This window comes from Cystoisospora suis (genome assembly GCF_002600585.1).
Source record: "Cystoisospora suis strain Wien I chromosome Unknown contig_3846, whole genome shotgun sequence".
NCBI lineage: Eukaryota > Apicomplexa > Conoidasida > Eucoccidiorida > Sarcocystidae > Cystoisospora > Cystoisospora suis.
The window spans coordinates 343-12,920 of record NW_027156641.1 but is presented as its reverse complement, the minus strand read 5'-3'; the positions used below and the strand labels follow the sequence as shown (position 1 = coordinate 12,920).

Here is a 12,578-nt window from a genome sequence, read left to right as displayed (position 1 = left end):
AGACTATCTCTTGAGCCATGACTAGAATCGAGAGTGACGCTATGGTGATGCTGCAAGAGAGCAGGAGAAGAAGAGGAAGAAGAAGAAGGAGAAGGAGATCTCCACGGGTCGTCCGTTGTCCTAGGGTGAAGAGGAACCCGTAAAGAGCGGCATTCTTGAATAAGAAGAAGAAGACTTAGAAGACGGATGTCGATTTTTTCTTCTCGTTCATGCGCTGTCTTGAGAGAGTTCTCTAAAACGCTTCGATTCGTAGCGTTCAAGGCCCATGCATAGCTCGAAGGGGGTGCACTGCCGATGACTTCGTCAGGAGAAGGAGGAGAAGAAGAATAGACAGCTGAAAAAGAGAAAGAACATGAGAAAGGAAGACTCGATTCCTCGACACCTGGATCTCTTTGAGAAGAAGAAAAAGAGGATGATCTTTTCTTCTTCGGAGTTAATCCTTTCTCAATGAGGGATTGTAAGGCGGATAGTGCTTTGTCATGCATAGAAGGGCAGAGGGAAGAAGAAGAAGAGAGAGAAGACAGTCTCTTTTCTTCTCCTTCTTCTTCTCCTCCTAGATCTCCATCGTGCAATTTTCTCTTGTGACAGGGAGAAGAAGAAGAAGAGATGGAAGATGAAACAAGCTTAAGAATGGCGATGAATAGATGCCAATAGAGATGAATCTCCTCATCTTCCATCCCCCCTTTTCCCCCTCCTGTTGCTGTCAAAGAAGAAGATAGAAATGCCGAGGAGGAGGAGGAAGAAGAACTTTGACGAGAAACCTTTTTCGAGTGTGAAAGAAAAGGAGAAGAAGAAGAAGAGGAGGGAAGCCCAAAATGGCGATTTCCTTTCCACGCTTGGTTGAATGAGAGCCAGTCATGTAGAGAAACTAGACAAGGAGAGGAAGTGTGGCATAGAGAAGAAGAAGAAGGATTTCTGTGTTGAGAGTGAAGATATCTTGAGAAAGAAATTAAATAGAAGCTTAAAGCATCGAGACCCCAGGACCCTCCTACTACCGGGGTGAGTAATGCATGCTCAAAAACCTCTCCTCTCAGGAAAACGAACGGAACCGACCCCGTAGATGACGAGGAAGATAGGTAAGGTGTCGCTCCTCCAGGTGTACATACACCTGAATATGCAGGGACAGAGAGAGTATGAGTGTAGTCTCCACCTCCTCCTGTTGAGGAGGCGGAAGAAGATAAACGAAGGATCACCCCTCCACTGCTGCCGCTGGTAGACCCGCCACTACCCCCTTCACCCCCACATTCCCCTCTACCTGTCGGCTCCGAAGTCGCTCTCATGATGAAAGAAAAAAGAAAGAGATAAGGAAGAAAGAAAGAGATGAGAAACACAGAAAGAAAGGTGATTTGGGAAAAGAAAGAAAGACGGAAAGAAAGTAAGGGGAGAGGTTCTGGGAGAAAGGAAGAAAGAAGAAAAAAGGAGCGGCGTAGGAGAAAGAACGAAGGAAAAAGATGAAGAAAGGAAGAGAAGAGAAGGAAGAAAGGAAAGAAAGATGTGGTAGGGAGAAGAAAGCTAGGTTTACATTTTGTCAAGATAGAAAGAGAAGGAATGTGAAGTTCTCCTGACTTATGAAAGAATAAAGTATCATTTTAGTAGTAGGCGAAAAGAAGAGAAGATCAAATGCAATAGCCGTCCTCCCCTGTTCGCGTGTATGTACAGAGGGAACCATTTCTCAGGCCTCCTGCGCAAGCATCCGGAGTGCGTGAGAAAGACTAGAGAAAAAATCCCTCATCTTCTCTTGTCTTGATAAGTGTGTTAGTTGAAGAAGAAGAGAAGAAGAAGAAGAGTGATTGAATGAACTGTCGAACTTCGGTGGATAGAGGAGAGAAGAGACTATTGCTGGTGGCAGTGTAAGGTTTCTCCGGCCTTTCTTTCCTCTTGAGAACACAGAGAGAGAGTAGAGAAAGAGCTCCTTCAGAAGAATGAGAGAAAGAAGTTAATAGAAAAGAAGAGAAGAGAGGGACGATCGTTTTCTTCTTCCTTCTTATAAAATAGTCCAGCAATACAAGAGAAGGGAGAAGTGTCTTGGCTCTCTCTTACATCTGTAGCTTTACTTCTCTGTTTTCATAGAAAGAAGAAGAGAGAAATGAAGAAGAAAGAATAGAGTAGCCAGCAGGCAAGAAGGAGAGACCCACGAAAAGAGATCCTTTCAAAGCCTTCACTCTTTCCTTTAGAAATCGCGAAAAGGCTGCTAACGAAGACGAAGAGAAACAGGAGAAGAATTCTTGCAAGAAGATCGAAGACTCAAAACAGAAGGGAAAGGAGAGAAACAAAAAGGAAAGAGACAGTGAAGGTCTTGTTCTTCAACGTAGATGCTGCATGTAGACGAATGAAGAGAAAGAATCCTCGAGAGAGAAGGAGCGGAAAGAAGGAAAGAGAGACTCTTTCCTTCTTCCTCTGGTCCCGTGAGAGGTAGTTCCTCTCTTTCACAAAGACAGAGAGAACTAAGAAGTGCGAAAAGAAGAAAGAAAAGACTCTGAGAGAAAGCTTAATAAGACTGTCTTTCTTTCCGGGAGGCACTTACTCACTCTTCACGAAGACCGCCTATGGCTCTTCGATCGTCATCCCCTGGTTAAGAGCTGTCTATACACCGCAAGACAAGGCAAGAGAGAGACTTCAAGGAAGAAGAAAGAAGAGATCTGGAAGAAGAAGAAACAAGACAAGAAGAAAAGAAGAGATAAAACAAGAGACTAAACAGCAGGAAGAAAGAAAGAAAGAAAGAACATGGAAAAGAAAAAAGGAGGGGTAAGTCGCTTTCTTGGAAGAGCTTCTCGACTTCATGAGAATCGTAGTATTGAAGGCTCTCTCAGTTCTTTTAACTTTCTCTCTTTCTTCTTCTTCATTTCTTGTGATTTATATTCACTCTTCTTCTTCTACTCTCTCTCAGGCAAATACTAGAGGTGATACATGCAGAGATGATAGAAGACGCGGATAGATATCTAGATACAACTAGCCAAGTGAGAGAACTCGATGTGTCTTTTTCTTTATCCTTTCCTCATGCTAACTCGACTTTTCTTCCTCTGGTGGAAGACTTCATAAACTTCCAAGAAAACTTAACCCTCTTCGGCATACTCAAAGGACTCCTCACGTAAGTTTAAACATGGCTCTCTCGATATACATTTGCAGAGACATCCATAGTATGTCTCGCTTCCATGTATGTAGAACTACGTCTCCCTCTCTTTCTACATGTATATCTATATGTCTCGCTTCCATGTGTGTAGGACTGGGTCTCTCTGTATCCTGTTAGAAAGCAAGGAGGAAAGTGGAGAATTCCCCACGTCTCTTTTGAAGAGTTGTTTCTCTCAGGCCAACTTCTTTTGACGAAGAAAGAGAAGGTGAGGGGAAGAATTTTAACACGCGTTTAATTCCAGACGAGAGAGAGATATAGACTTGGCATGTCAAGCCTTTTCTTTCGCAAAAGAAGAAAAGAGAAGTTCTCCACTTTTCTTTCTACACTGTCTTCTCTCATGTAGGTCATCCATTCTGACATCTTAGTAAGCCAGTGAGTTGGGTTGACCTGCAATTTCGAAGCTTTCGGAGAAGGAGATAGACAAAGTCTTTAGAAGTCTTCTGAAAGACTAGATACAACAGAGCCTGTGAATTACGAGGAGGACGGCTCCAGTGTAAGAAAACCTCCGATCACTCATAGAATACTACACCCCTATATATAGACTCAAATATACATATATACATACGGCATACAGTATAGTATAGAATACAGACAGACTTGCTTGGAATGAAGACAACGTTCTCTCCATCGGTAAACAAAAAGATCAACAATGGCAATACGAGAAGGAGGAGGAAGAAGAAAAGCCTCTCCTCGTCAAAGTAAAGATAGTGGAGAAAGAAGGAATGAATTGAGAAGTGCAACGAAGAGAACAGGGACAACAAGATGAAACTACTACATTGCACTGATAGAACGACCTGTCACATATATACGGAAGTAACATACAAAGATAGATAGACTAAAGATAGGCAGATGAACTAAAGATAGAGAGATGGATAGATTAAAGATAGATTGATAAAGATAGACAGATCAAAAGAAAGAAAGATTGAAGATGAATAGATTAAAAGATAGATAGATAGATAGATAGATTAAAGATAGATAGTTTAAAGATAGAAATAGATAGATTGGTAGCGAGCTAACAGACTAAAGTGAGATAGATAGCTATAATGAAGACAGACAAATAGATAGGTGACATTGAGAAACTTGTGTTTTCTTTCTGTCTCTTTAAAGACGACGATTTCTTCGGTGAAAGCCGCAGTAACGAGGCGCCAAGAAGAGAAGAAAGAAGACAGGAAGCTTCGTTTCTACATCGAAGGAAGGAGCTAAAGAGATAGGTAAGACAAACAATGTATACATGGTAAAGGAGAATTGCCTGCAGAGAAGCGAAATGGACGCCGCTCATAGAATGGTCCAACTCTCTCCTCTTCCTTCGCTTTTCTCTCTCCTATTCTGTTCCATGGCCTCAGTCGGCGACTCTGAGAATTTCCAATGAAACAAGATCTTGTGACGACAAATCAAGACAGAGAGAAAAAGAGACGGTCCCTTGAGGGAAAAGACTGAGAGAAGCTCGAATGGTTTGTCATATCAGGAAGTGAAAAGGACTAAGAGAGATCACAAAGAAAGAGGGACAACCCTTTTATGTTTTACCTGGATCTTTCCTTCATTTCGAAGAGGTGAGAATACCACCATCTCTTATGCAGGGACTGTTGCTTTCTCTGTTTTTCGACATCTTTTGAGATCAAGAGAAGGGACAAAGGAAGGTTTCTGAAAGGGTTTATCTTTGAATCTGACACTGATAAGAGGGTTTGCCACTTTTGGAGAATGACAGTCTTCTTCTTCTTCTTCCTCGTCGTCTTCAGCCTCTACCTCTTCGACATGATCGTGGGGGGGTGACTCTTCTGTGGTGGTTGAAAGAAAAAAACTTGACACGGGGGAAGCTTTTCTTTCTTTTCCTTCGAGTGGAATCGACAGAGGGGCTACTGCTGAAAGCCATCCTGTATGGAGTTTTGGGAGAATGAGGGGATCTTTAGGGCTGTCTTGTCTTGATGACATGGATGAAGACGAAGATGACGCTGTACGGTATGTCGTCAAGAATAGCGGTGAAGGTGACTGTGGATGAAAAGAAAAGGTCGTTTTGTGGTCATTAGAGTAAAACGGAAGCGAAGAAGAAGAAGAAGGGATCGGGTGGTTGCTTGAATGGAGAGAATGATTTGGAACGGTTTGCTGCTCTTGAAAATCTTCTTCTCCTGCTGAAGGAGAGTAGGACGTCGTAGTGCATACAAACTGAACAGGCGGAGCCAAAGCAATGCTTTGGTGTGACGTCGGGTGACATGACGTGACTCTCTTCTTATTCTTATCTGCTTTTTCTTGCTTTCTCGAATCACCATCATCATCATCATCATCATATGCAGAAAAAGAAGGTCCGTTGTGTTCCCGGATAGAAAGACATCTTCTCCTCCACGATGCAGAGAGAACACGATGAGATGATAAAAGGAGTCCTAGGCGATCTGTCGTCGGTTGGTTAAGGTAACGATCGTCATGAGAATGACAGTGATCCTGGTGGGCGGCCTCATTCAAAGATCTCTTCTTTCCTGGAGTCCAGGTCTTGAGAACGGAGGAACTCTGCTGCAGATGGCGATAATGATGATGCTCTTCATACATAGGGAAAGACCAAGGAACGCGGTTCTCCCTTCTTCCCGCTGAGTGGATCTCTCTTCTGGAAAGCACAAGCAGATGGACTGTCTTTTCCTTCTCTTCATCGTTTGCTGTCTTTTCATCCGCTTCCCTGCGCCTTCTCAGATTCAACTCATCGAGATATTCCTTGCATGGGCAGACATTCGAGTTGCTTGGATCATCTTTAGAAAGCGAAGGAGGTATCACACCTCCTTCTCTACGACTACTTGCGGTGCTCGTCCTTGTCGTCCGAAGTGTAGGAGGAATAGGGTGATATGAGTAAAGAAAATTATCACTCTTTTCTTCTTCATGAGCAAAAACCGAGGGTGGGGGAAAATGATCCTCATGAGGAGTCGAGAAGACTCCTCCGAAAGAGGCAAGCAGAAAAGTCTTGAAAGAAGCAACACGTGACCACGAAAAGGACGACGGCGATGACGACGGCGGTAAGAAAGGAGCTTTTCTTCCATCGCCATTATCTTTGTTCCTTGCGATCCGCGGTGCCTTCAGATTTTTTTCTTCAATCAGCAACCCCCCGATATCCCCTCTATTCTTACTATTCTCTAAGTCGTCCTGATCTTCATCCGTTCTCTTACTTCTTTTGTCTCCGGGACAGCTTACAGCTTCATTCTTTTTGGTGGGCTTTCTTCGCATACTTCCACCATCTTCTTTGCTATAGCCGTCTCCCGCTACTGTGACTCTTCCCAAATCTTGATCGTTTCTGCCACTCGGCGAAGGGAAAGAACATGCTTCAGTCCGGACAGAATTGAGTGACCCCCATGGATCTAAAACTAAGCGACTGCTAAGACTTCTGCAGGTACTATTACTGCTCTTATCAGGGCCCTTCGAACCATTCTCTTCTTTTTCCTTTCTTGCTGTCCTAGCCGTGAGGATCTTCGCCGCTCTCGCTGTAAGAATCTCCCAGTCGTAAAGGCCTGAAGTACACAGAGAGGTGGAGAGGTATCAAGGTCCATTGTCGGGAACGTCGGTGGATGAGGCCCGTCTTTAGATGACAGGATGTCTTATCTTAGCATGCAGCATAACGTTTCTCTTATCTAACCACGACATACGTCATTATTCATGGCTTAGGCTGAAGCAATCTCGTTCGATTCTTTCATTTCTCTCACTGGGTAGAGAAAAGAAACAAGCCACAGTCACAGACGACACTGCCAGGAGGGAGGTAACAGACAAGAACTTGTCTTTACAGTTTGAAGGTCTACCTTGTCTATCATCTACTCGTACGGTGATGGTCATACCATTAGTCTTGCCTCCTATCCTTCCTTCTTCCTTCTACTGTTCGTTCTCTTACCTTATGGGGTCCCTGTGAACGCAAAGAGATAAAAGTGCTCTGGGGAAGACCTCACGAAACCGGTTTTTCCCATGGCCTATCACTCACTTCGATGCTCTCTCTAATTGATGTTAGACCGCCCGCCGGGTACCATTCACTTCTCTGTACATCCCGCCGCATGCTTGTCGATTTCTCTGTTTGGGGTTCTTAAAGTAACGTGTCTCTATCTGTGTGTGAATATCAATTCGATAGAGGCACATCCTTTCTCAGCATGACCGTATCGATCCACACGACTAGCTCTACACACAGCCAGCACATCAGCAACAAAGCCTTTCCGTGATTCCCCTTTCATCTCACAATAGAATCCACCGGTGTTCTCTCTTACCACGATGGGTTAGACATGACTCTTTTCCTGGGGTGAGAGGGGGGAAGTTCTCTCGCGGTGTTGGAACGATCAGCATCTCTCCTTTCTTATCGTCACCATAGCAGCAAGAGACGGTCTGATCGAGAACAGAATAAGAGGGAAGGGGATGAGACGGGGGACTTCCATGGTTCCTCCAGCAGTAAGGCAAGTACCTTTTAAGACCCCAGGAAGCTCGATCACTCTTCGAAGAAGGGACGGGTGGTGAGTTCTTCGCATCGATCTCAATGGCTGTCGTTGTCTGGAGCTCTTGTTGTTCTTCTTCTTGGTGTGTGTCCGATGTGGCATAGAGAGACGGGGGCAGGGCAAAAGGGAAGAACAAAGAAGATGAGAAAACAGTAGACATCTTGTTTGCCAGAGAGGGCCTCAGCTGTTTTCGATGGAGAACCCTCAAGAGCACAATAAACTTCAAGAGGATCTACCCCCGCCAAGAAACAAACACCCGCAAAACAAAGTAGAGAGGAAGCAGGTTGCCTCCTCATCATCATCCTTCTCCTCCTGTAGATAAAAAATTTGAAAGGAATCATCCATTTGTCCATTCATCAAGTGCTTGACAACAATCCCTTTAGTCATCTCAATCGACATGCTTAGTGGCTGGCTGTCCCCGCCCTATTCTGCTAGCTAGATCTTTCTCTGGTCTTCCTGACGAGCGAAAACTCTTCCTCATCATCTGCACTAGACTTTTCTTTTTTCTCTTGGTCCGCCGTTTCAGGCCTTCAAGGCTTCCTACTGGATCAACCCATGGTGCCGAGTAAAAGAAGGAAAAAGAAAAGGCGGAGAAACTCCAAGAGAGACTCTCCCTTCGCCGATCATGCGTGAATGAAAGTGTCCACTCACAGCAAGCGCGGCGAGAGACACACGCCTAGAACCTGCTTCTTCCACCCAGTTCCTTCTGTTCCAAACGAAGAAACATAGGCGATCTCGTTTTGTTCTGTCTGAAATTTACAAGGTTAATCTCAATGTGAGACGCCTTAGAACAAAAAACAACCAGAATTCTCGGGCAGTTTGCGGGGCTCAACACATCTAGATTTCTTCAGGTGGCTGGCTTCGTTAGAGAGAGAACACTTTTTCAGATGTTTTTCTTCACTATTTCTTTGGAGAAGGAAAGATCTTTTTATAGCCGATGGTGTATGTAGTCGTGAAAAGAGCCACAGCATTAGTCCTTTCATTTCGACCAATCTCGTCCGGCGCCTGTCTGGTCGAGTCCGAAAGAGAGACTCAGGAACCTTCCTCAGCAAGTTTTTGTTTTGTTAAGAAGTAGGTGTCTTTCAACGCTCCGGTGAAGAATCTCGCTTCTCTTCGCAGCCCAGCCCTCTCTCGCTGAAGAACGCGCAGGTAGGACCCCTAGGAAAGACTAACTTCATGAAGGCCTCTATGTAAGTATCGATCTCTTTCATCTGAATGGAAGTGAAGCAATAGAGAGAGCAACGCAGGAAGAGAACTGTAGAACAATGGGAAGAAAATAAAGAAAAGAAGTACACGCACCACACAGGCGAGGCGAACAATGATCTAAGAGTGAAGGCTGGTGAAGTTTTTCGTCTCTTCTGCAGTCTCTTTCTGTTGGTGGATTGCGCATTCTTCTGTGCTCTCGTTCGAAAGAGCCCCAGCTCAAAAGAGACACATGAGGAGTTTAGTCGGCCAAGAGAGAAAAGGGTGTGAAGATTCTTTCATGGTCTGTAGAGAAAGTCCTCGTCATCTTCACTCCGTCAAGGACCTGTTCTCTGTGCACCTTAAGAGAAAAATCCTAGTTTTCATTGAGGAAAGAAGGGGCTGTTTGCTTTCGGGTTCTTTTTCTTCTTTATCATCACGTCAAAAGAAAAGGTTCATGGTCTTCAGAGACCGGAGAGAATCCCGGACGCCTCCTTCACTCACCTTGGACAACTCATCCAAGCGAGTTAAAAGACCGCTATTCTAGTCCGTTCGCCAGTCCTTTCTGAAGCCTCCTGAAAGCTCTTTTTCACGGCATGAGACTCTGATTTGAGAACAAGTGGAGGCGACCGAGTAAGACGCTTTGGTATCCAAGACTTTCTTGTGGAGGGAGGATGCAAGAGGAAGATCTAGACCATCGGCACGACTAGATCCCAACAAAGAAAACCAGCAAATCCTCCAGGAGATCTTGCTTTCTCTTCATTCCTTGAGCCCCCATTTCCCCCTCAATCCACTAAGCTCAACCAATCTTGAACATAAGGTCTGCCAACTCTCTAGCCAAGCAGAGAGAACCCAGTACAAAAGTCTGGGGTGTCTTGTGACAGGGACAGAAAGTGAAGAATCCCCCGTAACTGTTTGCCTGTCTGTCTGGAGAAAGGACGAGAACAACTATAAGCTGATTGAAGCATTGAGCACATTCACGCCTCGAGATTCTTGATAGTCACATGGCTGCTAGCCCTACTGTATTCTCCACTGTCTACTCCCCAATGATTCGATAGAGCCGCAAAAACCGAGTCCGCGGCGTGCATTCTGGTGACCTGTGTATACGAGATACAACGTACTGCCCAGATCTAGTCACTTTTTACACCCCCTTCATACAAGGAACTCCTGATTCAGCGTCGTCTTGTTACGAACGTGCTTCAGAGGTGCCGTGCCTTGCGCTACGGGAAACCTTCCCAAACGTTTCGTTTCATCGGTGCGTTGGTTGGTCACCGCTGATGTTCTCGAAACATTCTCCGTCTATTTGTTGACTGTACGGTGATATCTATCTAGCTATGTAGACTTCGACCTATGTATAAAAGGGTGGGAGCTCATATATTGATCTCTACTCGATTCCCTTACTTACTCCGCGGAAAGTCATCCGCAAACCTCTAGATGGCTCTCTGGGAACTCCGATGTAGACGGCTCGGCATCATCTCCCATCGGGCTTCTTCTCCCATCTTTTACCTCTCTTACTTCTCATGTACTTCTCTGAACTTGGCCAAAGACGTAGAAAACGATTAGACGACAGAGAGAAACAGTGTCTTCTCACAACAAGGTTACTTACCTGTAACTGTAGATACACCACAACCACTAGCAGCATTGGGTAGGAAGCGCTACACATGCGCATGCACAACAACGTCCCATCATGATGAATGACCGACAGTAATCTCTTCTCATACACTAGCGAATGAACGAGTCCCGTAGGAGTGTCTCGATCTTCTTCTACTCTTCTGACAAGACAGAAGGAAAACCCCGTAGAAAAAGGCAAGATAGGACGTCGCTATTTTTCTTCTTTCTCACTTTGTCTTGCTGTTTACACTGAGCTCCGGGCTTTTCCTTTCTTCTTATTCTTCCCTCTTCATCCTTTCTTCTTCAGTCGCTCGTTTCCTGTTCGCGGACTAACACTCTTCTTCATTCGGAGATTCCTTGTCCCTCCCTCTGCTCTGGTGTCCCTTCCATGCATAAGAAAGAGACTAGCTGAAGTAACAAGAGGATGACGGCACTAGGGAGGGAGCATAGGAAGAAAACGCCTCGGAGAGTCATCGAAGACATTTGAAGCTTCCCTTTCTCTCTTTTCTGACCGTGAGTTAAAACAGGAGGAGAGGAATGTTTGACATCTTGCACATACACCCTTCAAGGAAACCGAAAGTCTCTTGGGAGAGTCTTGACCAAGGGAAACACGGAGGTCTCTTACTTTTCTGCTGATGTGTGAAAGAAGGATTTATCGGTATTTCAGTCTTCATTCAATATCTCTCTCTTTCCCTCCTTTAGAAACCTTTAAGCAATATAAAGAACAGTGACGATGAACTGTATGCTGTACAGCGGATGAGAAGACAATGTCGATGAAGGTTTTCACAGTCCGAAGAAACGTCTCGAAAAGCAGCAGACCATCTCCCAAGTGCTTTTCCCACTTCTTTTATGGAGGAAGCTCTTGTGTGAAAGAATGGGAACAGCGGCGTCTCTACGCGTGGAATAGTGATGTATAGACACCTGAGATCGAGGTGTATAGACACCTGGGAAAGAGGAGGCTAGACTCTTGGGAAAGAGGCGAATATACACCTGGCGTGGAGGTGTATATACACCTGAGATAGAGGTGTATATACACCTGAGACAGAGTTGTATGTACACCTGAACTCCTGGTGTATACACACCGGAAAGCGTGGCGTACGTACAGCGGAAGTGGAGGTGTATCTGCGCATGCAATAGGAATTTCTATACACTTAAATAGACCAGCAGCGTGCGTGTATCCGTGGAATCTTGATAGGCTACCACGGTATTGCCAATCTCTGGAGAGTTGAAGAACTCACTCTTGTTTCATCTTCCTCGAAACAATGACTCTGCATTTCTCCTTTTTCTTCTACCAATATGGCTCCGTCTGACCTCTCACAGAGAAGTAGTGAAGGGGGAAGAGGAAGGCGCTTGGCTGAGGGTGGTGGGTGGAGGAGCGAGAAGACTGCTAAGCAATTTCCTTTCTATAAAGAATGTCTCCCTGGACAGTTACTTCAAGTTCGCTTACACAACTGGATGGCTTATGAAGGCCCTGTCGAAGTAAACTTCCGTCCTGGAGTTAACCTCGTAAGGTCCTTCACAACTCACAGCCTCGATACCCCAGGTTTGTTCTCTATGTAGAGATCTTTTTCTCAGTGGATCCACATTTCTCTTTCCGTGTATGCCATAGCTACATATATTGACTCTCCATAAAACGAGTCTCTTGATTCTAAATATCTATCTATCTATTTATCTTTAATCTGTCTATCTATCTATCTATCTTTGCCAATGTTGTTCCGCGTATGTATACATGTAACTACTCTTGTGGTCTTTCTAGATTTGACGTCATGTAGGGATTCCCCAGGCTCCAACTATGCTCCACCTAACTAAAGATTTATCTACCTATCTGTATCGTATGTAGGATACACCCGTAGGAGGTCTAATCCCTCATATACTTCATAGTGAAGACGTCTTAGATTGAGGGGTGTATATACAGCAGAGGGGTATGTATTGAAGCAATTGTTCTAAATTGCAGAAGGTGAGATATCACGCGACATACATGTACCTTGTCGATCGTCTCTCTCTCTCCCTGCCTGTATGTATATACGTATCTATCTATGTGTCTGTATCTATATAGATGTACACATACATATATCTCTATGTACAGAGAGTTACGTTGTTGAGAGATGCTATGTGTCTCCTAAGTTGTCGATATAAAGGCATGGGGCCAGTTGGAAAGAACAAGAGGCTTCTTTGGAAATTTCGTGAAGACTATCGGAAGAAGATGAAGTGGG

The 12,578-nt window shown here is 44.7% G+C and overlaps 3 protein-coding genes across 3 annotated transcripts in view; 1 reads left to right on the top strand and 2 right to left on the bottom strand.

The window, feature by feature from the left end:
- The window catches only part of CSUI_007329 (tubulin-binding cofactor c), a 7,339-nt gene extending 4,484 nt beyond the window's left edge, over positions 1 to 2,855 (bottom strand). The window contains exon 1 of the mRNA XM_068067475.1: positions 1 to 2,855. This exon is cut by the window's left edge and continues 113 nt beyond it. Coding sequence (XP_067920550.1) covers positions 1 to 1,280 — 1,280 coding nt within the window. The 5' untranslated portion in view covers positions 1,281 to 2,855.
- A 4,369-nt stretch (positions 2,856 to 7,224) lies between these two features.
- Positions 7,225 to 7,985, bottom strand: CSUI_007328 (uncharacterized protein). The gene has a single exon (XM_068067474.1). It carries the CDS (start codon positions 7,730 to 7,732, stop codon positions 7,319 to 7,321), a length of 414 nt encoding a protein of 137 aa, XP_067920549.1. The 5' UTR covers positions 7,733 to 7,985; the 3' UTR covers positions 7,225 to 7,318.
- A 2,548-nt stretch (positions 7,986 to 10,533) lies between these two features.
- CSUI_007327 (smc n terminal domain-containing protein) overlaps positions 10,534 to 12,578 on the top strand; it is a gene marked incomplete at its 3' end in the record, with an annotated part of 2,345 nt that continues 300 nt past the window's right edge. The window contains exon 1 of the mRNA XM_068067473.1: positions 10,534 to 11,871. Within this exon, the coding sequence (XP_067920548.1) occupies positions 11,662 to 11,871 (210 nt within the window). The remainder of the gene's footprint in view (positions 11,872 to 12,578) is intronic.